The following is a 27,638-nucleotide window of genomic DNA, read 5'->3' as shown; positions in this document are numbered from 1 at the left end:
GCCTACCCAGACCTACTCCCAGAAGGGTACTGCATTCGTGGAGCACCATTTGTGTGCCTGGCACTGTGGCAGCCCCTCTTATGTCTGTCTTCTCCCAAGGTGGACGTTGTTATCCCCATTGTACAGATGAGGAAATTGAGGCTCAGCAAGGTTATGTAACTGGCCTAGGGCACACACCAAGTGGCTGAGCCAGGATTTCAACACAAAGTTGTCTGGTTCTAGAACTTTCCACCCTAATGGGGTGGTGGACAGAGTAAAGCCAGAAGGCAGGGCAAAGTGCAAGGGTTGGACCAGGGGTGGGATGGATGGGAGGAGGGCAAGGAGGCTGCTTCCAAGAGAGGTTTTGGGTCTCTGCCCCCCAGACAGGCAATCTGACCTGAGTGCAGGGCAGGTTGGTGTGTGGCCACTGCCGGTGGCGGTGGTGGTGGAGGGGGCTTCGGGCTCTGTCGTGAGGTTGTGTGGGGAGCAAGGGGCCAGGACACTTGGTCCTCCAGGGAAGGCTTTGTTTGGTCCTGCAGGGGAGGCAAAGCTGTCTGGATCCATATCTGTCTGGTTGCCCTGTTGAGGCTGGGATTGGGGAGGGCGGCATGGCTTTGCCTTTAGAACAGTGGTGTCCAAAGTGGGGTGCACTAGGGGTGTGCAAGAGAGTCCTTTGGGGAATGGGAAGAAAATGTTAGAACTTCCATTTACAGTTTAAAATTAATTATTTTTAATTTCCTTTTTGGTGTGTGAATGGTTTCGGTTTCTCATATAAATAATAATTAGTTCAATAGCACAAATATAATAATTTATAAGCAAATATTTATAAAATTTTATATAGCCCACTGAGAACTCCTTTTTTTCTTTTTTTTTTTACTGAGAAATATTAATATATTCTATAGAAAAGATTTCCAGGACAAGGCTCAGGCGAGTTGCAGGGGCAGGGTGGAGAAGCGCAGAGGGCCAGTGTAGAAGATAGACCCCGGATAGCTGTTGGCGGTCCCTGCTGGTCGTTCTAGGAAGTGCAACCTCACTCAAGGCAGAGCTGGGTTTGCTGGTCCAAATTTTATTTCTCTCTGTGCCCTGATTCCCACAGCTCTGGGCTGAACACCATCATAGGAAAACCTTGATTTTAGGGGAAGCAGAGACATTGCCTGCAGCCAGGTGACCTGGGTGCAATTACAGAACACAGAGAGGGAGGACTCAGTCCCCCATTAGAGGAGGGGCAGCCCTTAACTGCCATGGGATGCATTGTGGACCCCTCAAATCTGCTTCCCTTCCAAACTACTCCATTTCCCACCAGTAGCACCCCCATTCCTTTGGGGCCCAGCTCAGGCCGCTTACTGCACCTCTGTTGTGGCATTCGATTATTCTACCAGAAAGTGCTTTCTGTGTCTTTGTAACACAACCCCCCTGACCTCCACCCAGACTGTGAGCTCCAGATGCCAGGGCCCTTATCCAGCTCAGTATCACAGAAACTGGCACCCTGTCTGGCACAGGAGCACCTTATTCCGCATCAGGACGTGTTTCTCCCCACTCTGTAATCTCACAGGGCTGTTGTGAGAATGAAACAATTTATCAATTGTGAGGTCCTGAACAGATGTGAGAGGCTGTCATTCCGCCTATTAGAAAGAGACGTGTTGGCTGGCTAATGAGGGGCGGCAGCCTGTGAGAATCATGAGTCGTGCTTCACCTCCCCAGGTGGACTAGAACCTGGGGTCCCACACCGAGGATGCTGAATGGAGTGGAATGGAAGGTTTGCTGTGGGTTGCTATGGGGTAGTTGCCTGATTGAGAAGCAATTCATATTTTGTAGGGATTCACCATACTTCCCCTTCCCAACCAAATGCAAATAACTGAGTGGTTGCCCACCCACAGGTGGACAGGTGAGAGTGGAGGGTAGCCTTCAAATGCAAAGGGGAACTGTTTTCCTGAGTTCAGTTAGGAGGATCTTCTGGCTTGAAGACAGAGGAGAGGGCTGGGAGAAATGTGCTGTAGGAAGCTGCTTTTGGTCAGAGACTGAAGCCTGCAATTCCAGTCCATGCCATCTGGCCTGGCAGGGATGGGGAACCTGCGCAGCCTCAAGGCCACATGTGGCCCTCCGGATCCCCAAGTACAGCCCCTCAGCTGAATCCTTTATTAAAAGGATTTGTTCTGTAAAATTTGGATTCAGTCGAAAGGTCACAGTCAAGGAACCAGAAGGCCATATGAGGCCACAGGTTCCCCACCCCTGGCAGGTAACCATGTGGCTTTCAGCAGTTCGGCCGCCTCTGTGGCTTTTGCCTATACCTATACCCAGACCTATACCCTCAGAGCTCAGGGGCGGGCTGAGTCCCCTGGGACCCAGAGACCAATCCCCTGCTTCCCGGATGAATTCCCAAATTAAACCCATTTCTGAGATTTCCAAAGGAGTTTTCAGGATGCAGTCTACGCTGATCTTAGGAGTCCAGTTAGCAAGGAGGAAGGATAACCCCGACATTTTGCAAGGGCTACTGGAGGGGGAGGCACTGAGGTCAGAGAAGTAGCGCAGCTGGCCCCAAATTCTCCACGCACTGCACTACACTGGGCTTCCAGGTATTTCAAGGCCCGGTGTCTTTTACTAGCAGGTGGGGGGAGGAGCCGGAGGCTGGGCAAAGGCGGGCCAATAGGTTTAACCCTTTATTTACTTCTTGAGATGGGACTCTGAGGAAGGAGAGCAAATAACTTCTTTCTTTATTCGTAGGCAGAGGAATGGACCAGCTCCCTCTCCCAGGCCTAAAATCGGGTCTCAAACCCCTTCACGAAGACATTTCCTGTTGTTTGCGAATTTTCTGGGAAGTCCAGGATCCAGGTATCCACCAGCCTAGGCCCTATGGCGGTTGGTATCCTGCTCCTTGGGGATCTCTCTAAAGTCCTTCTGTTCCTTTTCCCAATTGGGAAGCAGGACAACGAGGAAAGTGAGACTCGCCTCGAGCTGGAAGTGGGTCTAAGCCGAGAGGAGGGGGCGGAGTAATCGAGCCCGTCCTCTACGGCGCTTTCACCATCGCCCTTTTAAGGGATCCCTGGCGCCAAGGGACACTAGTGGGGACCGGTCCCAGGCCTGCTTCCCCGAGAGGGAAGCGAGCAGGGGGTCGCGGGCTGTGCGGTGTCTCCTGAACCATCATCTCACTGCCCACCTACCAGCTATTAGGAAAGATACTTCCCGGGAGATGTCCCGCGGCATCCACATCCCTCTCCCATCCCTCCTCTTCTCCTCTCCTCCCCTCCTCTCCCCTCCCCTCCCGGTCTCCGCCCCCTCGCGCAGAGGAGGCCCTGCCGCTTTAAGAGCCTGGTTAGCGATTGACAAGCAATAAACGCGGAGCTCCAGGCTGCGCTGGAGCCGCCCGGAGCTAGGGGCTCCCTGGGGCACAGGTAGGCGTCCGCGCCCCCCGGCCAGCACCCACCCCAGGACCCCTGCCTCCTTTCCGTCCTGGCATCGCACTTAGGATCCTATTCTCTGGGTCCACACTCCCCCGGCCCCTTCCCTCCGCCCCATCCCCTCACTCTCCCCCCCGCCCCCGGGCCTCCTTCTGGGGTGTCAGTAGGAAGAAACAAACCCCGCCGCCCATTGACGCTGTCTCCCGCCCCCGCTGTAAGGGTTCCAAAGTGACTTCGGGCACTTCGGTGGAGAGCTGTGCAGCGCCCGGGTATCCGCGGCCTCTCCCGGGGCTGTGCGAGTTGGGGGGACTTCGAAGCCCGGCATTACGTAAGGACCGCGCTGTGAGCGCTTCCGGGGGTGGGGGAGCGAGGCAGAGGTTGCTCTGGGTTCTGGCGGCACGTTCGCCCCCCACCCCGGGAGGCCAACACCTCGATATTCCCTGGGAAGGGGTCCCGGGAAGGGGGCGCACTGCTTCTCCCGCCTCCCAGGCCGTAGGGGGGCGGGTCGGGGGCCAGGATTAGGGCCTGGGGACTGGGGAGGAGATGGGTACCAGAAGCTAGGAGCCGGGGTCAGGAAGTTAGGTCAACTAAGGCCAGGGGGATGAGGACTGGGGCGGGAGGTGGGGGACAGTCATTCAGTGACCTCATCCCCTGGTCTCCAGCGAGCGCGCAAGCAAAAAGCCTCCTTTGATGGCTCGCAACACGCCCCCCTTCCCCAGGTCCTAGCGCCCAGCGAGTTAGGGCTGGGCTCGCGGGGCGGGGGCGATCTGATTGTCAGTGCATGCACGTCGGCCCGGCCTCCAGACCCCATCCTCTGCCCCTCGGTTCTGTCCAGCCCTCCTCACGACTTGTAGGTCTCCAAAACGCCTTTGTTAGAGCTTCCTTCTTCACACCTCTTTGTATGTGTTTTGATGGAAGGGTGGTGGGAGGTTGGAGGAAACCTCTCCCTTTCAAGGCTGGCGCATTACCTACTGACACTCTGGGCGATGTGGGCAGCTTTCGGGCAGAGGTGAGAGGGCACCTGGGCCCAGGTTTGGGAAGCTGAGCTGCGGCTTCCCAGATGTCTGGGCCCTGGACCTTGGCACGGAGCCAGGCTGGCTTGCCTGGCACTGCCGTTCTCCTGTGGGCACAGCCGGGCCCCGCCCTCTCGGAGGCTGGGGGTGGCGGTGCAGGGCGAGCGAGGCCCTGGGAAACGACTCCCCAGGGAGAAAACCCAGGCAGGCTGGGCAACACTTCTGGCAGACGGATTTCATACAGGACCCTCCCAGCCTCTTCCTACCCTCCACCCTCTAGGGAGGAGGAGAACTCCTGGAGTCTCCCCTCTGACCCTGCAGGTGCCTCCATGCGGGAGAGTAGCGCCAGCCAGGAGAAGGCTCCAGGGTGGAGGTCATCAGGACCTGGGAGGGGGAAGGAAGAGATCTCTCCCCCCTGCTCTCTAGGAATAGGGACAGTAGGGATTGGCACCAGGGACACTGTCTGGCACAGTGGATGGATTCCTTCCATCTTCGGTGCTGGCTGAGAGGGAGTCCCCTTCCTCTTCCTGAAAGCCACTTTCTTCCGTGTCCTTAGGGGCAGATCCAGGAGGAAGGGGAGCCAGCCCCCTCACCTTTATAATTTCTGCCACCTGAGCTCAGGTGACCAGCTCAGGCCTGGGAGGGGAATGGGAACAGAGGGTTTTATTGAAATCAGGTAGTGGTCCCTCTAGGAAGAATCTGCTTTTGGGGGGCGGGGGGATGAAGTTCCTGTGGCATCCCCCCCACCCCCAGCAGGCATTTAGTCCTAAAGTGGGCACTGCCAGCTGCTTCCCCCCACTCCCCCACCCCTGCTGTGAGCCGCTGACTCCTGTTGTCATAGCAACTGGGAATTAGGGTTTTAGCCAGCAGCACATGCCCAGGAAGGCAAAGGGAGGAAGGGTGGGGTGTAAGCCCCCTTAGTCCCTTCTGGGAGAGTGGGGGAGCCACCCTAGCTGTGAGAGGGATGGGAGCTGGGGGCTATAGACTCCATGCCTTGTTCTGCCCAGAGGCCCTGCTTTCCTTCTGCCAGCTCTGGGCTAAGAAGGGGACAAGGGTGAGAGAGGACTTGGAGCGGTAGGATGTCACTTCTGTCAGCCAGGCCAGGCGGACAAATGTTTGTGAAACATTTACCTGGGTTCCAGGGGCAAATAAAATGGATGTGGTTCTTGCGCTCATGGCACTTACTGTCTGGGAACACTCATTTTTTCTGCTTTTGACTCAAATTTTGGATTCCTATTTACCCACCCCATTCAAAAAAAAGAGCGAGAGCAGGAAGAAACACTTTTTAAAAAATTTTTTTGAGTCGTAAAACCTGGGTATTCACTGTAGCTCTTAGCAGCTTTGTGACCTTGGGCAAATCCGTTAACCCCCTGATCCTCCTTGGTCTCCTACTTGTCAGGGAAATACACATGTAATATCCATGCCAGGACTGTTGGGGTCTCTGTTACCACCCACCCCCAGCTTGTGGGCAGTGCTCTCTCTCCTACCTTGTTGGCTGTTCCTGAAGGCGGGCCCTTTCTGTTCCCTTGCCCATGGCCTTTTCCTTGCACTCTCTCATCTTCCTCTCTCCCCCCTCCAGGAGAGACCTTTCAGAGCCCTTGCCTACCTCACCATGCCGGTTGCCGCCACCAACTCCGAGTCTGGTAAGAAGGCAGTGAGGATGTCAGCTGATTTCAGGGGGTCAGAGGGTGCCGGGTGAGGACATAGGGGTGGGGAGCAGCAGTCAGGCACTGGCACAGCTCCAAGTAAAAACAAACTGCCCCCACCACTGCTCCACCCACTCAGACACTCATTTCTGCAGCCTCGGTGGCCATCTCCTTTGTGTGTGGGTCCCTGTGCTGGGACAGAGCAGAGGAGGAGTCAAAGACCCACACCTGCGCCAGGGTAGGGCTGGAGGCACAGCGTGACTTACCTCTGTGTAGGGCTGGGGGCAATGGCATGGGGCCAGGCTGGTTAGAGCAGTACCCCTGGGAGGTGGCCTGGGAGCTGGGCCTTGAAGGATGGCTTGGGGATGGAGGGAGTACAGCAGCACAGCCTGGGGCTGAGAAGGTCACGGTGCGGTGCCCACTGGAGCAGCATGTGCTAGAGGCAGACAGGGATGCTGGGGCACAGGAAGCTGTGACTGGAGGCGCAAGAATAGGAGGTCAGGACCCCTGGATGTGGCTCTGTAGGAGGCTTTAGGGCAAGGGAGTGGGCAACTCAGACAAGCTAGAAAAGCCTCAGGAGCAAGCTGCTTAACCTCTTGGAGCTTGCGTTTCCTCTTCTGGAAAGAGACTCCAAGGCTGTGACAGGGGAAAGCACATCATTGTTAGGAATAGTTACAATTATTATGCTGCTGCTACTGCTGCTGACCTTTTGTTTTGGCATTAACCCTGTGGCCTTGAGTTGGTCACTTCCCTTGGAGGAACTAAGTTCCTCCTAAGATGAGGTGACGGGACAAGATCAGTGTTTTTAACTATTACTGATCCTGGATCTCTGAGGATCTGATGGCAGCCGTGGGCCCTCATCATGGACACATGCTTCTATGCACGAAATCTGCATTCCATTCCAGGAGGTCATGGGCCCCCTTAAGTGTGTTCAGGGACCCACCAGGTTAAGTTCCCTGTGCTAGAGGCTTGAGAAGGGCCCTAGCAGCTGTGAACCGCTATGGTTTCACTCTGAGTTGTCTGAGCTGCCCCCTGCCTGGATGCCTCCCTCCCATGCAGCTCCTTCCCTTGCTCTAGCCCTGCTGCTGCCTCTGCAAGAGGTTACAGAGCCCCTCCCACCCCATTTTGATCAGAACGACTCCCCTGTCCCTCTCCTCTGAGAAAGTGAAGGCTGCTGTGAGTGAGCCAGAGCCTAAACTGTGACACCCTTGTCCCTGAGGAAAGGCCTCTTCTCCAGGCCGTGGAGGGACTGTGCCGGTGTCCCCCAGCTTCTGCAGCATGGGAGGGCTCAGGGCCTCCATCTCCTGTCCAGCTCCAGTGCTGGGCCCCACTATAAGCTGCTTAGGGGTTAATTAAACCCATCCCTGATCCTGTGCTTAAAGCCCTCTCAATCTGGGCTGCCCAGTAAACCCATTAATAGTGCCTGGCTGGGGGGGTGGGGTGCAGGAGCAGGCCCAGCAATTTGGCTTCCCTGCTGCAGGCCACTTGCTAGGGGTGTGTGGAGGCTGAGGGGGACAGGGCAGGGAGTGGAGCCTAGGGGTGTGGGTGGGGGGCCTGCCTCCCCGAAGGACTCCTGGGGCTCCTGCTTCCCCCTGCTGTTGTGCCATGGGCTGCTTCTGGCTTCCCACATCCAAAGGAAGAATTACAAAGTGTTTCTCTTCCCTCACGCAGCCTCTGCCCCACTCAGGGCTGTATGAGCTCCTAGCCTCAAAAATCTCATGGCAGGTTCTGCCCCTTGTCATCTGGTGGTCAGTACACTTCCCACAGGACTGACAGAGAGACAGCTGCCCCTGCCTCTGAGGTCAGGCTCCCCCTTCCCTCCTTCCCTGGGAGATCCCTGCCTGGGACTCTGCAGAAGGTGAGGCCAGCAAGGTCCTTCTCCCGCCCTTCACCCATGGTCATTTGGAGGGAGGGCAATGGTGTGGGTGAATTCCTCTTGCAGAGAGACCCCAACTCTACTTTGAGTAAAGTGAGGGGCCTTTCCCTGAGGGTTGGGGTGGGTTGGGAGATATGTGGGTGATGACAGGGGCTGAGAGTTTATCTTTTCACGTTTATTTATTTATTTTTTTTGGAGGCAGAGTCTTGCTCTGTTGCTCTGGGTAGAGTGCAGTGGCATCACCATAGCTCACTGCAACCTCAAACTCCTGGACTCAAGCAACTTCAGCCTCCCGAGTACCTGGGACTACAGGCGCGTGCCGTGATGCCCAGCGAGTTTTTCTATTTTTTTTTTTTTTTTTTAGTAGAGACAGGTTCTCGCTCTTGCTCAGGCTGCTGAGGATTTATCTTGCCGCTGGTGTCTCCTGACCTGCAGCCTTTCCCGCGGAATCAAGGCTGGGATAGCAGGGGTCGGGGCAGCTGCCTTCAGATACAGCTGTCCCTTTAAATCTCTCTTGCATCCCTGGGTTACTGTCCTGGTGTGTGATCCTGATGCCATGGCAACCAGGGGTGCAATGCGACCTGGTGCCGCTCCTCAAGGAATGGCTGACTGGTGGCTGCAGCACCCTTGTGGTGGCCTCTTGGGTACAGGGTCTCGGAGGAACGGGGGCACTGGGCTGAGGCCAAGCCCCTCCCTCCTGCCTACCCTTTCCCTTTTCCCTGCTGCATAAAGGTGCCCTCACCTTTTCCTTTCCCGTTTCCAAGGTGCCTGACTTGCCTTGTGGGCATCACCCCCTTGGCCAAAGCTAATGGGGGATGGGGTGGGGGGAGAAGCTGCTGCTGAGGTGTGGGGCCAGAAGTGCTTGGGAGCCCTCACCTGCCCGCAGTGATGCCACCTCCCCATGTACCCCGCCTCCTCCTGCGGAGAGCTGGCAGGCAGGTGCGGGAGGCATTTGGGGCTTGAGGCATTTGCACCAAGCCACTGTGGTGCTACTACCTCCTGGTGGAGGACGGAGTCGTTCTTGGGGACTTCGTTTGACTGAAGGGGTCATTGTAAAGGAAACAACGCCTGGAGAGGGGAGAGAGAGCAGAGGTCAGAGGGCACGAGGAGGAGGTGGCAAAGGGTGTATTAGAGGAAGGACTTCTAGAAAAGAGGGGGACAGGAACGAGATGGGGCCAAGACCCCCTCTCCCCTGGGTTTCCTGCAGCCGGCTGTAAGGGCAGCGTCTCTGGGCGCCGCACCTGTCGTGAAGGGTACTTCACGCTTACGCCAGCCCCCCACACCTCTTAGCCGCCTCCTCCCCACCCCCACGGGTACTAACAGGCTGGGGATCTGGGGATCGGGCCATCTGTAGGATGAGGACTCTGTTTCCCACCGCCCTTCTCCCACCGGTTACCGCCCGCTCCCCACGCGGCAGCGCCTGTCGGGGCCTCGGCCAATCAGCAGGGCGGCCACGGCGGCTGAGCCTTGCTATTGGCTGCCACTCCAGAGGGTGTTCCCCGAGACCCGCCTTCTCCAGCGCGGTCCCACTCTGGCCCGGGAGGCGGCAGGCGGCGGTGTGCGGGCTGCTCCTGGGGCTGGGGTGCCATGGCGGGCAGCCCAGGCAGCGGGGCCTCCTTGGAGGGTATATCCCTGGGCTCCTCTGAGGAAGCGGAGCTCCGGAGGGAAGGTAGGGAAGGGCGGGCGGGGCGGGGGCTGGGGAAGCTGGCCTCTAACCTACCCTCCTCTCGTGTGGTTTGGGGCATTTGGGGAGGGTGCCCTAGGAGCGGGCCCCCAGGAGCCGGAGGGATCTAGGGGCACGGCCCTCCAGGAGAGCTGGCCTGAGCAGAGGGCACCAACTTCCCTGGCTCAGTCCAACCCCCATAACTGGCAGGCTGCGGAGGCTGAATCCCAGCATACTCCGGCAGAGTGGGAATGGGCCCTACCCTGGCCCCTTTCAGAGACCACTGAGGGCCTTGCAGGTCTCTGACTAACGCCAAGCCCTGGCCTGGGCAGAAGGGATCTGGAGGGCAGGCTTAGATGTTGTTTCTGGAGAAGGCAGGGAGAGGAGGGGAAAGGAGATAGGAGTCCAGGAGTCCCTGAACTGTCTCTGCCAGCTGGATTTTCGGTGCCCCTCCTCTCCACCCCCATTCCTTCCTGGAGGAGAGGAGCACTGACAAGAGCCTTGAGAGGTGCCAGGGAGTGTGTCTACCCCCCTCCTTCATAGTTTGGGTGCTGTTATGTAGATATAGGTGTGGGCGGCAAGGTGGCAGAGTAATGATACCCCTTGCCCATCTCTGCCCCCGGCTGGGCACACTCTGCTTCTTCCTTCCTTCCCCCAGAATCTGCCACAGCCTGGAGCTCCCACCTCTGCCGGTGGGTGAAGGCAACCCCCACTGCAGACCTTGGTGCCATTGCTGTGGCCCAGCTTCAGGTGTTCTCATGTCCTTGGTTACGTCCTGTCCCAGGCTGAGAGTTTGCTGATCCCTGGGACAACTTGGTCTGACCTCTGCCCTTGGGTGCCACAGCCATCCCAGGCTCCTGGCGCCTGTTTTCCCAGTTCCTGCCAACATTCTGGGCCTTAGCTTCAGTTCCAATGTCATCCTTGTTAATTTCTCAATGATTATAGATCACTGTATGTCAGAGCTGAAGGGTCTATAGATATCATCTAGTCCAACCCGCCCATTTTACAGGATGGAAAGACTAAGGCCAGTGAGTGACAGTGACTTGTGCAACATCACACTGAATTATTGGTGTGGCTTGGACTAGATGCTGCACAAAGCCTGCCTCCTGTGTGGGCCTGCTTGACTCTGGCCTGCACTCAAGGCCATGCTCCAAGCTGTCTCTCTCATCCCTGAGCCTGCCAGGTGCAGGTGGCCGAGTACTGGGGCTTCAGCCCATCTAGAGGTTGAGCCTGTGGTTGTCTGGTGCAGGGCAGAACTTGGAACCTGACACCTGCTTCCCTTTCTCCCCTGCCCCCACTTCAGAGTCCTTTCCTGTTGCCTGGAGCCTCCCACCTGCCCAGGCTGGCATTACCTAGGGTAGAAAGAACAGGCCAAGGAAACTGCTTCTCCCCACTGCCCCTCTCCCCCAGAGCCCCTGTTCTAGGCCTGGGGTGCCTGTGCTGGCCAGGGAGGAACGTGCTGCTGGGGAGGGGCTGTGTTCTGTAGGATGTGGGAGTGGGGGAGGGGGAGGTGTTGTGTGTTTGAGTCTTCTGTGCCCAGCTGCTACCTGTGTGTCTCACTGCCCACCCCTTCCCTCAGCCATGCAGCAAGTCCTGGACAACCTGGGATCCCTCCCTAATGCCACGGGGGCTGCGGAGCTGGACCTGATCTTCCTTCGAGGCATTATGGAAAGTCCCATAGTAAGATCCCTGGCCAAGGTACAGTGTTCCAGGGAGGTGGGCACAATGACGCTGTGCCTAGGGAGGCACGGTAGGGGATGGGGTGTTGGCCACAGGGGGCCCTGAGAATGGGGCATGTGGCATAAGAGGCCCTCTGAAGGGGTATGTGGAAGAACATCATGCCCGGGTGATGAACCTGAGCGGCTGCAGGTAGAGGGGCTGCCCCCACACCTGGCTGGTGAGTGCGGGGACAGACGTTTGTGGAGGGTGTAACTGGTGGGGCCAGCATGCCTGTGCGGTGGAATCTCCGGAGTTCATCCCGCCTGTCCCTCTGCCTTTGAGTGTTTTGTGCAGATGTCTTTTTAGGGTCTGCCATGTGTCAGGTGGGGGAGAGACTCATGGAAAGAGAAAATGATAAGGCAATTTGGTAATGGCAGTGATAGAAGCAGATATACCAGGCATTTTGGGAGCAGGTGCCTAACCCAACCTGGGCTGGGCAGGGAAGGCTTCTTGGAGGAAGGGCCACTTGAGCTGAGTGTGGAAGGATGAGGAGGAAGGGGAGGGCACTCTGGGCCACAGGCAGAGCTGGAGCGGAAGCAGAGGTGAGAAAGAGAAGTGCGCAGGGGCTGTAAGTGTTGGTGTGAGGCTGGACCCTCAGGTGTGAGGTGAGGGGTGTGAGCTGGGCAGAGGCTGGCAGGTCTGGGGGTGCTGGGGGCTGTGCCTGGGGGCTTGGGCATCCTCCTGTGAGCACCGAGGGCCTCTATGGTTTTTAAGCAATGGTGCGACGGTGGCATTGGAATCTGGGGCTATGGTAGGCGGGGAGAAGACTGAGGCAGTCCCCAGGGTCTTCTGTGAGTTGTGGTGGCAGTGCCCAGGAAGTCAGCAATAAAGTGAAGTTGAGGAGGGAGAAGGTGGTACAGCCAGATTGTACCAGGTAGATTTTCTACAGGGAGGGGACTCTGCGTCACAGCATGGCTGTGGCCAGCCCTGGCATGGAGTGTGAATGTAGAGGTGGACCAGGTCCCACTGGAGGGAGAGAGTAGCCATGGGGGACGCTTGTCCCGGGGACACAGCCTGGTCACTTATCATCTGTGGGATGGTTGAAGACTTGAGGAGCTGTTGACAATGGAAGATGAAAAGCCCGAGAGGGTTAACAGTGGGAAGTTTGGGGAAGAGAAAACTGAGCAGATTGGAGGAGACTGGAGAAAGGCAGGTTGCTTTTCATTCAGTGATTGAGGATTCTACTCATTTATTAAAAATAAAATAAGTGCACCTGTAACCTCAGCTACTCAGGAGGCTGAGACGGGAGGACTGCTTGAGCCCAGGAGTTTGAGTCCAGCCTGGGCAACATAGCAAGACCCTGTCTCTAAAAATATATATATAAAAACAAAAACAAGTAATTAAGCATGTTTCAAGCACAGAGAATGTTGGACAAGGGGACCTACTTCTTCCTTCTCACCAATTTTAATTATTATACGTACATAGATTTCTAAGATATCTTACCTAATAGACACAGCACTTTGATAAAAAATCCAGCTGCAAAAACTTGGTTTTCCTGGCATAGTGGTGCAAAAACCCACAGGAAAGGAACCGGTTTGGAACCACATGTGGTAGCTGTTGGCCTCACGCCCTTACCCTTGTGGAGCTGGCCTTGACTCTCCTCTCTGGGGATATGGCAGACAGTGCAGGAGGGGCCGGGCTGGGAAGATCTGGAACGAGGGGGGTGCAGGGCCTGAGGGGACAAACCCAGAGAGTTAAAGGCTCTGCAGGAAAGTCAAATCTGGCAGGCAGGCCATAAATCTAGGCGGTTGGCTGCAGACAGCAGGTGGCAGCCCTGGCAGGTGGCTGGCATCTGGGCTGATGTGGATCAGGTGTTTTCACAGCAGGCAAGGCCTAGGTGAGGAATCCAAGGCAGGTGACATTCATAAATTCTGAAAAATTGTTACCAGTGGGGACATGTGCCAGCTGGGAGGCAAATGAATGCAGTGTGTGAACTAATCCACATGAGATTAAGATCTAAGAACACAGGGTCTGGAGTCAGAAGATTCACTGACTGCTGTGTGACTTTGGCATGTCTATCAGCCTCTCTGAGCTTCAGTTATTTCTTCTGAGAAGTGGAGAGAATGATACTGATCTCTCAGAGTCGTGGTGGGGCTAGGTGGAGCTTATGACTTTATTTTAAACCAAAAAGAGTCGTTATAATATAGTCTTAGCATTGGACTGGAATTCCCAGGGAGGACTCTAGTCTAGAGAGGAGGCAGGAGTGGGAGAGCTGGCGAAGCAAGACAGGTCCCTAGAAGAATAAGGGTCCAGCGAGGTCACTAAGATGGGGGCTCTGACAGGGGAGCATGACAGGCAGAGGGTACAGCAGCGGGGAGCCCAGGGTATCAGTTAGCTCTTGCTGCGTAGCCACCCACCCACTGTGTAGTGGTGTAAAACAATCGTGCTTTGGCTCTCCTCGTTCTGCCTGCTGGTTGGGTGGTTTTCTGGTCTGGGCTTGCTCAGCTGGGGCTGGGTGGTCTAGGATGGCCTCACTCACATGTCCGGTGTCGCAGCCGGGAAGGCTGCAACGGCTGTAGTGGCCAGACCCCTCCCTCCACCTGGTTTCCTCCTCTAGGAGGGTGGTCCAGGCTTCTTCACATGGTGGTCTCACCAGCAAGGGGGGACAAACCTCAAATTCCAAGCACTTTCCAGGCCTCTGTTTGCATCACATTTGCTAAGCCCCATTGGCCAGAGCAAGTCACATTTGTCAAACTCAGACTGAAGAATTCCTTTACCTTCTGGCACACCCCTCACTGGGATGCCTTTTAGTTTCTGAACTATTTAATTATGAGCCTGGGCTTCAAATGAGAATTCCTTCTGCCACAGTCAGAGGGGTTGGAGTGGGAGGGCGGAGGGAAAGGCTTTTCAAAGAAGTGGCTGTGTGGTGTTTCTGCATTTGCAGCCTACTGTGGCCCCGAAGCAGGAGCCGGCAGAGCTGGGTGGCAGCGCTGGCCCACCGTGAACCAGTGTGTCCCTGGCCCACGCTTCTGGTCTATCATGAGCTTGAGCCCCTGCTTTGCTGAGGATGATTTTCAGAGCAGAATGAGACAAATGGTTGCTGCAGAAATTCAAGTCACGCTTCTGGTTTTGGGGCCTGGAGCCTCTAATACTGCATTTATCACTTGATATGAAAAATAAGCATAAATCTTAGCAAAATAATAGTGAGTGAAAAAGTAGTAAGTAAAATAGTTTTTTACTTAATAATATTAAGTGAAAAAAATCAGGCCCCACGGAAGAATATATATAATACAAATATATAATAATATATTATATTAATAATATTTAATAATATATCATATTGTTAATATATAATATTTAACATAATAATATATAAATAAAACCATGATTCCCTTTTTGTAAAGGTAAAAGTAACTATATCCATTTTAGGACTATGTAGACTACATATAGATATATTAAAGCTCTTTAAACAGGAAGCTGGGGATGATGAAAACAGGGAACCAAGACAGGGCTTTCTGGGAGTGGCAGGGTGAGTGGGGCATGTGGGTAGATGTAGGATGTTGTCAAGAGCCTTGTTTTTGGTTTGGGTGGTGGGTTCTTATATCCTTGTTATATCCATAAAAATGTCTAATACTCACTAACTACAAAGAAGCCATGTGCAAACCAATCATGAGCATATACCATGAAGCAAGGATTATGATTAATCCAGTTCTGAGTTTCCAAAGTCCAAAAAGTGTGTTGCAAATTGTGATCATGCTGGTCCATCAGCTGTTTAGGTCAGCCTGCTGAGGTGTTTGTTTTGTATTTGAATGATTAAATGTTTAAAGCTTCCTCTGGGCTGTGCAGGTTAAGCTTGGAAAGCTGTGCTTTTACATCTGCAGGTATAAAGTGCCCAGAGGTGGCCACAGGAGGAGGGATGGATCAGCCCTGGGTGGGGGAGGGGGTGTCATTAAGTCAAAGATGGGAGGTTAGTGACTTAGGAGGCACCCTGGCAACCCCTTGATCAAGCGAGTCTCCTGGGGAAACTTGTCCTCCACCCACCCATAGTACACAAGGGGCCAAGGCCCAAACAAGCAATCTTTCTAATGCTCATGTCAGGACACCTGGGCCAGAGCTGGCTTCCCTTAAACTGAAGAAGCACCATTAGGGTTGCCATGGTGAGATTGTCGCTGCCTGAGTGTCTTTGTTCATTATTGAAACTCAGTTATGGGGGTTTCGATTCCCAGCATTATCCTAGGCACAGTGGTGACACAAAGCCAGGGACACCTCCATCTCTCACTGAGGGTCTCTATGGGCTGTGCTGAACTAAGTGACTAGGATCACATCCCTGTCCCCGAGCGCTACTCCTTTGTCCCTTCGGTTGTCTGTTTCTCCCAGTAGGAACACTCTGCCCAGCCAGGCTGTGGGAGTCAGTCCAAAATGCTGGCCACTTGGCAGAGGATGCTTTGGGTGACTGTGGGGCCATGTTGGATGCTGTTGCCCAGGCCTGTTTAGGGGAACCTAGGCAGAGAGCGTCTAACCTTTACTGAGCACCTGTTGTGTGCCAGCCACTGTGTCCTTCTCAGCAAATCCTCGTAATATTCCTATGAGATGTTATTAAAATCTCCCTATCTCATGGGCTTAAAAAACTTTCTATTATGGAAAATTTCAAAATGATATCCTGAACTCCCATCATCCATCACCCCATTTCAACATTTAACAACTCGTGAATAATCTTGTTTCATCCATATCTCCACCCACTTCCCTCTCTCCTGAATTATTTTGAAGCAAATCTCAGACATAATATAATTTTATCTGTATTTCAGTATGTATATCAAAAGACAAGGGTTCTTTTAAAAACATAATCACACCACCATTTTCACACCTAAAAAAAAATCAAATACTTTTCTTATGAATTTTTAATAATGGTATTGAGACATCAGATAGTCATTTCAAAAGACATCAGAGTGGGTCCATACCTCACACCATGTATCAGAATGAACTCCAAGCAGATCAGAGATCTAAATGTGAAAATATAAACTGTACTTGTCCTAGAAGAAAACATGGATCTGTGTCTGGGGAAAGCCCCCCCCTTTTAAAAAACTATGCCTCAAAATTCAGATGCATAAAAGATTAATAAATACAACCATACTAAAAAATTTTTTTGCATGGCAAAAATACCATAAGCAGAATCAAAAGACAAATGGCAAACTGGGGGGAAATAATTTGTAAGAGATATCACAAACAAAGAGCTAATCTTCCCAAAACAGAAGAAACATTTTTTTAAAATGGGAAAAAGAAAAAAATCTGAGACCTGATAGAAAAATTGGCAAAACACATGAACAGATAGTTCACAGAAAAAGATATGCAGATGGCCCTTAAACATATGAAGAGATGCTTGGCTTCACTCATAATAAGCAAAATGCAAATTAAGCCCCACTGAGAGATCATTTCTCATCCATGTGATTGGCAGATATTCAGAGGTTTGATCAACGCTCTGGTGGTAAGCTTTAGGAAAATCTCTCAGACAGTGCTGGTGGGAGGGCAAATTGGCCCAAGCCCCATGGAGGAGAATTTGTCAATATCTAAGAAAATTACTTACGTTTATTTTATATTTATGTGTTTACCGCTCAACCCAGCAAGACTTCTAGGAATTTACATGGAAGATCTTCTCCACAGATATAGAGCACTATGCCAAGCCTATTCACTGTAGCATTATTTGCAATAGCAAAATACTGGAAATATTGGGGACTGGATGAATAAATTACGGGACTCCAGTCATGCAATGAAGCCAAATGCAGTAATTAAAAACAAATAATAATAGAGGAAGATCTGCATGTAGTGGCATGGAGTGATTTCCAGGGCATACTGGTAAGTAAAAAGCCAGACAACAAACCTAATCAGTTAAACAAACCAAAGCCCCAAGGTATCAAAGAGTATATACAGTGTTCTAACTTTTATATAGGAAAGAAAGGGAAATATTTATTTTTGTGTAAAGAAACTGGTAGGATAAATTGGAAACTAACAAAAAGGATTAACCTGTAGGGTGTGGTTGTGAGTGAGGTATAAGCAATGAGGATGGAATTGATACTTTGTGTTTACTTTGTATACAGAGTTGAAATTTGAGCCATGAAAAATACATATTCAAAAAACAAGATCAAATTAAAAAGAATTTTAAAAAATCCTAAAATTAAGGGCAGATAAGTGACTCTATCTGTATGTCAAATTGTTAGCATAATCAAACAGAAGAGGAATTAATTCAAGTAACTTTTGCCCACAATACTCTGCCTATACACCCTACGTGGGATATATTCTAAGGCTGTGCCATTTAGTACAGTAACCACTAGCCACATATGGCTATTTATTTAAATACTTAAATTGAAATGAAAATACTTGCTATGGTTTGAATGTTTGGATCCCTTCCAAAATTCTTGTTGAAACTTAATTGCCAATGCAACAGCATTAAGAGGTGGAGCCTTTAGAAAGTGATGAAGTCATAAGGATGGAGCTCTCATGAATGGGATTAGTGACCTTATAAAAGGGCTGGAGGGAACCAGGTAGGCCCTTTTTACCCTTCCACCTTCTGCCATGTGAGGACATAGCAAGAAGGCCTTTACCAGACACTGAATGACAGTGCCTTGATCTTGGACTTCCCAGCCTCCAGAGCTGTAAGAAATAAATTTTTATTATTTATAAATTACCCAGTCTCAGGTATTTTGTTATAGTAGCAAAAATGGACTAAGGCAATACTTAAACTAAAATGCTTAAATAAAATACTTGCCACATTTCAATAATGATATGTGGCCAGCAGCTACCATATTGGACAGAAGAGCTACAGGACACTTCCATTAATGCTGTAAATTCTATTAGACATCAATATTCTGAGGACAAAGAGAATTACAGATACATCTTGATTTTTTTCTTAGTAATTCTGTGATAGAGAGTAGCAGTAATATAGCAATTCTGATACTTTTTTGAATATTAAAGGACAGAACAAATAAATATATATGTCGATGTTATGGGGAAATCAGTTCCACTGAAGGAGAAGAGAGATACAAATATGGAATGGGAGAAGATGAGGAAAATCCTAGAGTTTGATGTTAATTGGAACTATCAGTATTGACAAATAAATGTCTACTAAAGAAATGACGCATCAGAAGCAATGAGTACTGAGTGCCCAGATCTTGGTTTCTAAATACCATTCCCTGCCAAAAGGAGTCTGAGTTGCATGGAGAAATTGCTGATTCCACACCTGATGTGGGGAAAGTATCAGATGAGCCTGGGCCAGAATGAGGGAGGTTCTTAAGAACTGAGGGAAACAAGTCAACAGGACACAGGTGTGAAGGGGGTGCCCACCGGACAAATTTGGGATAAACTGAGCCAACAAAGATACTGACAGTAAAGGATTAGAGCACATTGAGTAAACAAAAATCCACAGTGATACCACGAGAGAGGGAGAGAGAAAGGGAAGCGGGCAGGGTGGAAGGAAGAAAAGAAAATCTCTTTCTTATAGTAGAATGCCACCTAAGAAATGTAGAAGGGATGATAGATAGTATTTTAAAGTCTCCAATATATTAATAATAATTGATTTGGACAAGGGTCATACATGGATGCTAAATCCATTGCTGAAGGATTATTGGAGAACAGGATTGTCACATGGTCTCAAAGGATGGGAAAAACACAAGATCACCTGTGTAGAACTCTTGCGAAAACAATTAAGTCTAATCATGAGGAAACAATCAGATAAATCTAAAAATATCCTGAAAGTCCAAAAGTTATTGGGGTCTGTTCTAAATTAAAGAAGAATAAAAAGATTTGACAACCAAATGCAACATATGATCATTGATTAGATCCTGGATCAGAAAAAAATAGAACTATAATGGATATTTTTGGACAAGAGTGAACATTTGAATATGGGCTGTCTGTTAAATAATATTGTATCAATATATCAATGTTAAATTTCTCGCATAGGATAATGGTATTGTAGTTTATGCAGAAGAATGTCTTTGTTCTTAGGAGATACATGCAGAAATACTTTGGGATGAAGTGGCTTGTATTGTTTGCAACTATCTTTCAAATGATTCAGAGGGGGAAAAAGTCTTCATACATATTCCCTACATGCAACTCCTTTTTTTCCAATGCATCTAACATAATGCTCCTCACTGGACTGTCACTGAGCACCTTTTCCATTTTCAGAGCACCTTGTCATGGAGCCCAGAGCCAGTAGAGCAACAAGTAGGTGCAGGGCCCTCTCCTGGCACCATGTACTGATTTTTTTGTCCCCTCACTCACTGGGAGCATTGGGTTGAGGGCCTGGAGACCCAGGTTCAAGTCCCAGTGACCTTAGGAAAGTTACTCCACCTTCTTGGCTTCCTCATCCTGGGCGGCAGGGTCTCCAAGGCCCCACGCAACCATGATGTGGGGTAAAAGAAGCTGTCCTTGAACTATGATGTATATAAGGTCCTGGGGGCTAGGGACAACTTGATAATTTTTGATGACCCTCTGTGGCAAAGGGATGCAAATGAAGGTTTGTCTTGTGGATTCTCCTTTCCTTAAACCGGGTCTTAATCATCATTTTGGGGAAGAAAAGAGAAAGCAAAGAATCGCACGCCCTCGTGTGAGTGTGCTTGTGTGCGAGTGAGTGAGAAGCAATGCTGTGGTGGGCTCTAAAGTCAGCATTGGGGGCTGGAGCTGTGAAGGGGCTGGGGGTCGGGTGGGGAAATGCCTGCGAGCTGAGCAAGGGGGCACCGTTTTGGATCCCAGACCTTCTAGGGAAGAGCCCAGCCTCACCTTTTCTGCCTCCACCCCCAGGCCCACGAAAGGCTGGAGGAGACGAAGCTGGAAGCTGTCCGAGACAACAACCTGGAGCTGGTGCAGGAGATCCTGCGGGACCTGGCGCAGCTGGCGGAGCAGAGCAGCACCGCCGCTGAGCTGGCCCGCATCCTCCAGGAGCCCCACTTCCAGGTTCCTGGCTGCTGGGGCTGGGGTGGGAGAGCAGAAGGGGTCCGGGGTGGCGCCTGGGACGTGACGCTGGGGCAGGGGCGGGCAGGAAGTTGGGAGCTGGGATGGGAAGGGACCACAGGGCACTGCCCCATTGTCCCTCCTCATCCCACCACCTGCCCAGTCCCTTCTGGAGACGCACGACTCTGTGGCCTCAAAGACCTATGAGACACCACCTCCCAGCCCTGGCCTGGACCCCACATTCAGCAACCAGCCGGTACCTCCCGACGCAGTGCGCATGGTGGGCATCCGCAAGACAGCTGGAGAGCATCTGGTGAGGGTGCTGGGCGGGGTCAGAGGTGGGGGCTGGTGGGGGCAGGGATTGAGAGTAACCAGTTGAGGACCAAAAAAAAGAACCGATCAGGATGATGAAGATGGACTCAGCTTTAGCTTTGCACCGGGCAGGGCCTGTGCAGACCCAGGAGACCAGACACTGTGCACGCAGCTGCGCACATACATGTGTCAGATCCTCTCCGTCTGCCCCCTTTCCCCCATTAGCGCCTCCTATAAGTGAAGAATTTGGGAAGAAGGATGGAAAAGGACTTTGTGAGGGCGGGGATGGGCGGGTGGGGACAGGAATGGAGGGCCTATTAGGAGACCTATTCGAAGATTCTGACTTGGAGCAGCTGGGGCCCCATCATACACGCCCTCGGTCCCCCAGGGTGTGACGTTCCGCGTGGAGGGCGGTGAGTTGGTGATCGCGCGCATTCTGCACGGGGGCATGGTGGCTCAGCAAGGCCTGCTGCACGTGGGCGACATCATCAAGGAGGTGAACGGGCAACCGGTGGGCAGCGACCCCCGCGCGCTGCAGGAGCTCCTGCGCAGCGCCAGCGGCAGCGTCATCCTCAAGATCCTGCCCAGCTACCAGGAGCCCCATCTGCCCCGCCAGGTGGGCCCCTCCACCCAGTCCCTCACCCAGCTCAAGGTCCAAGGGATGGTTGAGCCTCCTAGCTTCTGGGGTCGCAGGTCTCATGGAGCTCCTCCTTTCCAGCCTGTTTGCTCGGGGGCAAGATGGGGAGTGGGACCTGCAGGCTAGGGGCAGCTGAGTACAGGCCAGTTCAGGCCTCTATGTGTGATGCACGTGCACGGGCTCATGCATTTGCCCACATTATGCTTAGGCACTCATGCGCATGTGCAAAGGTTGTGTACACATCCTTGGCCAGAGCATGTACCAGTGAGCACCTGTATCGTGTGCAGCGGTCTTCGAGCACATGTGCAGTGCGCATGCACAGGATGGGGCTTGTCACGTGTTCCAGACAGCTGCCTCCTGGTTGGTGGATTGCGTAGGGCCGGCTGCTCTGCCTATCTTTCCTATTGGTTCTCTCGCCCTCTACCAGAGACCCCTCCAAAGGGAGGGGGTGGGTGGAGGGAGGGGTCTAGGAGTGGGTTTCAAGGTCTTGTCCACTACCCCGTGATCCCACCTCCTTGGTTCTAAGGCCCTTCCCAACCCTAAGCAGTTTTCTCACCCCTCAATCTAGTCCCCTTAGTTGTAGATGCGAAGGGTGGCTGGTACCAGGGAGGGGAGCCAGGTGGGCCTGGTGGCATCACTCTTCTGGTGGGGAGGCAGTGCCAGCACCTCTTGCGTCTTTATGAGGGGAGTGGGCTGGGGGTGGACTGTGTCACACACACACCCACCCCACGCCACCCCCGGGAGCTTTCCCCTTCCCCTTCCCTTGACCCTTCCCCGATTCCTGGGCCTAGGTATTTGTCAAATGCCACTTTGACTATGACCCGGTCCGAGACAGCCTCATCCCCTGCAAGGAAGCAGGCCTACGTTTCAACGCTGGGGACTTGCTCCAGATTGTAAACCAGGACGATGCCAACTGGTGGCAGGTGAGCCCTGGGCGCCCTGCAGCCTCTCCAGGTATGGCGTGTGGGGGAGGCGAGGGTGTGGAGAGAGGTCCTCTGGCTCAGGCAGGTCTTCTGTCATGTCCATTTCAGGCATGCCACGTAGAAGGGGGCAGTGCCGGGCTCATCCCCAGCCAGCTGCTGGAGGAGAAGCGGAAAGCATTTGTCAAGCGGGACCTGGAGCTGACACCGACCTCAGGTAGGAGGTCCCCCCACCCCAGACCCCAATCTGGGACCTGGCAGGGCCCTGCCTGCCTCGCTCACCCACCTCACTATGGCTAGGGACCCTATGCGGCAGCCTTTCAGGAAAGAAAAAGAAGAGAATGATGTATTTGACCACCAAGAATGCAGGTGGGTGTTAGAGCCCCCTCTCCCCTGTCCTCCTCTAATACTGCATATCCCCTCCCCCTCCATGACTTGTGAATACGCTCACCAGCCCTGTCCCTAGGCCTGCCCGGTTCCTCCCAGTTCCTGCCTGCTTCCCTGGTCCTGAGCCCTCTTACCCTTGGCCTCCCTGATAGCTCTGCCCTCCCCCGCCGTGTAGCCTGATGAGCAGTGCCATCTCCCTGTGTCCAGAGTTTGACCGCCACGAGCTGCTCATTTACGAGGAGGTGGCCCGCATGCCCCCATTCCGCCGGAAAACCCTGGTGCTGATTGGCGCTCAGGGTGTGGGCCGGCGCAGCCTGAAGAACAAGCTCATCATGTGGGATCCAGATCGCTACGGCACCACGGTGCCCTGTGAGTGGGTTCCGCTGGGCACTGCTGGGTGGGCGACAGAAAGTACAGGCTGCCCTGGGAGCCAGGGTTGGGTCCAGGGCTGGGCATCTTCACCCGCACCAGGAGCACCTTCGGGTGCATGGTGTGGGGTGTGCGCCCTCTGCGGGTGGATGGGGGTCCTGCAGGCTCGGGAGAGGCAACGGAGGTGCCCCGCAGCGGGTGGCCAAGTGGGCTGGGCTTGCCTCCCTTTCCTTCTCTCATGTTTCACTTGCTATAATAAAAGGTGTGAAAAAAATGAGTGTCCAACTGGGGACCCAGGTGAAATAGGGCTATGAGCTGTGTGTGGCCTTGTGGAAGACAGGGCTTCTTAGTGACAGGACCAGCAGGAGTGGCGGAAGCTCCTGGCTGCCGGAGGCAGAAATGAGAGTGCTGCCCCAGGTCTGCTTGGCCCTTACTGTGTGACTTTCGGCTGCACATTACCCTTTCTGGGCCTCAGCCTCCCATCTGTACAAACTGTGTGCCAGAGGAGAGGGTGAGGGCAGGGGTGTGGGGAGGCAGCAGTGCTGGCAAGGTGAGAACAGGGGAGCACAGGTAGGACGTGTGCATGAGTGTCTGAGTTGGGTGACCTGCCTGTGCCCATTCGGCCCCTCCTACACCCTAGACACATCCCGGCGACCCAAGGACTCAGAGCGGGAAGGCCAGGGTTACAGCTTCGTGTCCCGGGGGGAGATGGAGGCTGACATCCGTGCTGGGCGCTACCTGGAACATGGCGAATACGAGGGCAACCTGTATGGCACACGCATCGACTCCATCCGGGGTGTGGTCGCTGCCGGCAAGGTGTGCGTGCTGGATGTCAACCCCCAGGTACCGCCCCCGCCCGCTCCTTCCCAGCATCCTCTCTGCTCCCCCATATATTTCCAGGCACTTGTCACCCAAGCACACTCATACATCCCCTCCACCCTCAACTACTGCGAGGGACCCAGCCCACCCAGAACCTCTTTCTCAGTCTCCCAGGTCTCCCGTTCCTCCTCTAGACTCCTCCAGCCACCTCACGGCTGCTGGGCTACCATTCGTCCCCGGGACTCATGTCCCAGAGCCCCAGGCACTCCTTTGTCATCCACTCTCAGGTGCCCACCACAGTCAGTCACCCCAGATAGCCTTCCTCCAATTCCCAGGGCGGACGTGGGGATATACTCCCAGACCCCCCTTCTCCTCCCGCAGGCAGTGAAGGTGCTGAGAACAGCCGAGTTTGTCCCATACGTGGTGTTCATCGAGGCCCCGGACTTTGAGACTCTGCGGGCCATGAACCGGGCTGCGCTGGAGAGCGGAGTGTCCACCAAGCAGCTGACGGTGAGGGCTCTGCGGCATGGGGGGAGGGGTCTGCTGGCTGCCTGGGGTGCTGGGGGCAGCCCCAGCTAATGAAGAGAAGGAGGTGGTGGTGGGTGAAGGGAGAGGTACCCACTCAAGTTATCAGTGAGGGAGGACTGTGATCCCGGCTTTATAGATGTGGAAAGGGAGGTCTGGGGAGGAAGTGAAGAGTCCAAAGTCTCAGAGCGAGCCGGGGACACAGCTAGCCTGGGGTGCAGGAGCTTCTGAATCCAGGTCCACTGCTTGGTCCACTCCACTGGCACAGAGGGCTGCTGGCCAGAGGACTTCCAGAGGGCCCGTGGAAGACCTGTGGGCCAGAGGTGGGCTAGGTGGGCCCGGGGTTGCTTACAGCTCAGGGGAGGCTGAAGGGAGGGAGGAAGCCAGAGGCTGGACGGCTCGCTGGAGTCGTGAGTTAGCACAGGGAGCAGGCAGCGTCTGGAGAAGAGGCTGCAAGCTTGGTAGCAGGACCCGGTGCCTTGCTGCCGCCTTCCCAGGAGTTGTGGGCTTTGCAGAGCTTAGAGCTCAGGGGTCCCTCCGCTGGCCACGCCTGGTACTGCAGCTCTCAGGCCCCAGGTCCGCTGGGGCTCTGGAGAGGCTGCCTGGGCTGGACTCCCTTCTGCCGGTGGCCCCCTGAGGGAACTCTGGCCACCTCCTCCCTGGCAACAGATGTGGCCAACTGGAGCTGCTGGGACACAGCTGGCTTCGGCTTATTTAAGTCAGCCTTCAAGTTCCCTGCCCCCCCCTGCCCAGCCAGCTTCCCCTGGGTCAGGGGTGGGGATTGCCATGGGCACTTGTGGGTTGCCCTGGTACCAGCTGCAAAGGCAAGGGGCCTAGGCAGACTGGAGGGAGCACTGGCTTGGGAGTCAGGCAGACCCTGTTCAGCCCCTGGCCAGCTATGGGACCTCTTTGTACCTCAGTTTTCTCTGTTGTAAATGGGAGCTAATTCATCCTGCCTTGCAGCCTTGCAGAACTGTAGTGAAAATTGCATGGGTTGCAAAGCATTTGGTGCCATGCTTGGCACGTGCTAAAGCTTATTTCCTTCCTTCCCTCATCTGTCCACGGTTGCAGTAGAGCTACCTTGGGGCATGCAGGGAGGGGTGTGGTTGGGCTTTGGGGAGGGCGGGACAGGCCATGGAGCCCCCTAACTGGAGGGACGTCCCCCGGTGCCTGGCAGGAGGCGGACCTGAGGCGGACGGTGGAGGAGAGCAGCCGCATCCAGAGGGGCTACGGGCACTACTTTGACCTCAGCCTGGTGAACAGCAACCTGGAGAGGACCTTCCGCGAGCTCCAGGCAGCCATGGAGAAGCTGCGGACGGAGCCCCAGTGGGTGCCCGTCAGCTGGGTGTACTGAGCCTGTTCAGCCGGGCCTCAGCCCCTCATGTTGAGACCCAGAACCTGAATCCATCCCCTTCCCCACCCGTGGCCCCTGCCGCAGTCCTTAGCCTCCACCCCTGGCTCTCCTTGGGTAACAGCTCCCAGTGGGCCCTAGGTCTGGCTCCAGCGCGGAGGCGTGTACTGCCAGGGAGGTGGGCCTTCATGGGGTACCTCTGTGCCCAGGTGCTGCCTACTCCCAATGTCTATTGGCCACTAGATATCCCCCTCTGAGGGCCAAGCTGTGCCCAGGAGTATGTCAGCATCCCCTCCATAATGCTCAGTCCAGAGAAGAAAAAAGCTGCTTTGGGACAACATGGTCAGTAGGTACATTGCCCCCTGACACCTCTCCCCAGTTACCCGTTCTCCTCAGGACTGGCCACCCTCACCCTGTTCCTGGGCTCCTCCCACCTGTCACCTCTGCATCCTAGAAGCAGGCCTTGGGCTGTTTCCATGTGGCAAGGGGAGCCAGGCCCACTGGCAGCCAGGCAGCCCTGGGCAGTGGTGCTAGCCTGGTGCCATCTCGAAGGCTGGAGGGGCCAAAGTGAGAGCCAGTGGCCCCAGCTGGGGAGCAGTGCAGCTCTCAGCTTCCTCATAGAGGGGCAGGGTCCCAGGGGTATATGCTGCTCTGTCCCTCCCTCGCCCATAGCGTCTCACTGCCAGAGTCTCTCCACAGACTTCCCCAGTTGCCCAGCAGGTCAGCCCTGCTGCCTGTGGGCGAGGCTGGCAGGGGCCAGCGGGTCAGCCGGGGGAGGGATGGGTTGGAGGGCTGAGCCCTGTGACGAGGAGCCTGCTACTATTGACCGAAGAGCCCCCAGCTCTCTGTGGCCCACAGTGGGGACACATTTGGGCGCCCAGACCATGACCTTTGTCCATTTTGGCCTTCTTTTGGGCTGGGTCCAGGTAGCCCACTTGCATCAGGGCTGCTGGCCTGGAGGGGCTGAGGAGGAGTGCGGGGGCACCTTGAGAGCCCCAGAGCATCGTGCATGGGCTTGGAGAGGGATGGTTGCCCTCTGGCAGGTTCCTCATGCACAACTCCAGGGGGCGCCATTCACACTGTAGTCTGCACAGCCTGTGGGTCCGTGTGCTGGGGCGCCTGTTCTTGTTCCTGGCACTGGTGTGTGTGTGTGTGTGCGCGCGCGTGTGTGGGGGTGGTTTGGTTTTGGTGGAGGGGAGAGAATGGCCCCTTTCTGGGGGTTCCCCACCATCTCCATTTCTTATGAAACCTTTGTCCCAGATTCCAGAGCCTTGCCTCCCCAGATGTCTCCTCTGCTCTTATTATGCCCCCACCCTAGATGCCACCCTCCAGTCCTTGGGGAGGGCAGTTTTGTAAAATAGGAGAATCCCCTTTAAGAAAAGAATGCTGTCCTAGACTCCCCCAGGCATCTCATCCTCATCCCTCTTCCCTCTCTGCCACCAGCCGTCCTCCCAGGGGCCCTCCCAGGGGACTACCCAGGTCGCCCCAACCCCCAGCCCCTGTGCCTCCCAGTTCCTCTGAGTGTTTAATCAGTCTTCGCTGCAGAGTCAGCCATGGCTGGCCCCTGAACCACTGTGTGCCCGTTTCCTAGGGAAGGGGAGGGAGAATAAACAGAATATTTATTACAAATGTGAGAAATATATTTATTGTATTAGGACTCATTTGCATTCGCATAGGAGATGCATGAGATGTAAAGGTCAAGCCTGCACCTGTCGCATCTGTGTGGCTCTGCGCACGCTATGCCGTCACCCTCGTGCTCTTCTTTGCCCTTTACTCAGTGTCTTTTCATCCTTGATTCAACTCTCCCTCGAGTCACCTCACCCTCAGCCTAAGGGGACTGGAAGTGGGGAGAAAATAGGGTGTTTTCCAGCTGACCTGAAGCCATGGGGTCACTTGCCAGTTCCCACTGTCCCTGTGGGACTTGGAAATACAGGCTGGGAAGGATCTGCTATTGCAGCCACCCCTGCCCCTTGGTTACCTTCTGAAGCCCCCTGACCCAGTGACCACCATTTCTGCCAGGCCTGGGGTGGAACAGGTGTGTGTGGCCACGGCATCAGCTCTGTGACTCTGTCCTCCCTCCTCCTGTTGTGAACGCCTATGTTGGGGGGACTCAGGAGAATGAGCACCCAGCCGCCCACTGTCCACAT

The 27,638-nt window shown here is 54.1% G+C and overlaps 1 protein-coding gene across 3 annotated transcripts; it reads left to right on the top strand.

Moving 5' to 3' along the window:
• Nucleotides 1-5,925: 5,925 nt before the first annotated feature.
• On the top strand, nucleotides 5,926-27,120 carry MPP2 (membrane protein, palmitoylated 2 (MAGUK p55 subfamily member 2)). Of its 3 annotated transcripts, none has more exons than XM_012659093.1 (12): nucleotides 5,926-6,030; nucleotides 11,152-11,270; nucleotides 20,022-20,174; nucleotides 20,335-20,484; nucleotides 20,872-21,099; nucleotides 21,912-22,043; nucleotides 22,152-22,257; nucleotides 22,341-22,409; nucleotides 22,635-22,796; nucleotides 23,437-23,639; nucleotides 23,997-24,125; nucleotides 25,318-27,120. In XM_012659093.1, the coding sequence occupies exons 1-12, from the start codon at nucleotides 6,000-6,002 to the stop codon at nucleotides 25,492-25,494; spliced, it is 1,659 nt and encodes a 552-aa protein (XP_012514547.1). In that variant the 5' UTR covers nucleotides 5,926-5,999; the 3' UTR covers nucleotides 25,495-27,120. The 3 variants fall into 3 exon arrangements, with proteins under 3 accessions (XP_012514547.1, XP_012514545.1, XP_012514546.1); XM_012659091.1 differs by lacking the exon at nucleotides 5,926-6,030 and adding an exon at nucleotides 9,445-9,578; XM_012659092.1 differs by lacking the exon at nucleotides 5,926-6,030 and adding an exon at nucleotides 9,467-9,578 and having other exon boundaries at nucleotides 11,152-11,252.
• Nucleotides 27,121-27,638: the final 518 nt, after the last annotated feature.

The sequence above is a fragment of the Propithecus coquereli genome, unplaced genomic scaffold, assembly GCF_000956105.1.
Source record: "Propithecus coquereli isolate 6110/MARCELLA unplaced genomic scaffold, Pcoq_1.0 Scaffold598, whole genome shotgun sequence".
NCBI classification, from domain to species: domain Eukaryota; kingdom Metazoa; phylum Chordata; class Mammalia; order Primates; family Indriidae; genus Propithecus; species Propithecus coquereli.
Note: the sequence above shows the minus strand (reverse complement) of the source record. Positions and strands in the feature narration are given on the sequence as shown.

Bases quoted from the DNA above. Each gene is read 5' to 3' on its own strand.
- MPP2 (XM_012659091.1), top strand. From the start codon at position 9,497: ATGGCGGGCAGCCCAGGCAGCGGGGCCTCCTTGGAGGGTATATCCCTG. The intron at 23,640-23,996 runs GTACCGCCCCCG...CTCCTCCCGCAG, and splicing joins TGCTGGATGTCAACCCCCAG to GCAGTGAAGGTGCTGAGAAC. The intron at 24,126-25,317 runs GTGAGGGCTCTG...GGTGCCTGGCAG, and splicing joins TGTCCACCAAGCAGCTGACG to GAGGCGGACCTGAGGCGGAC.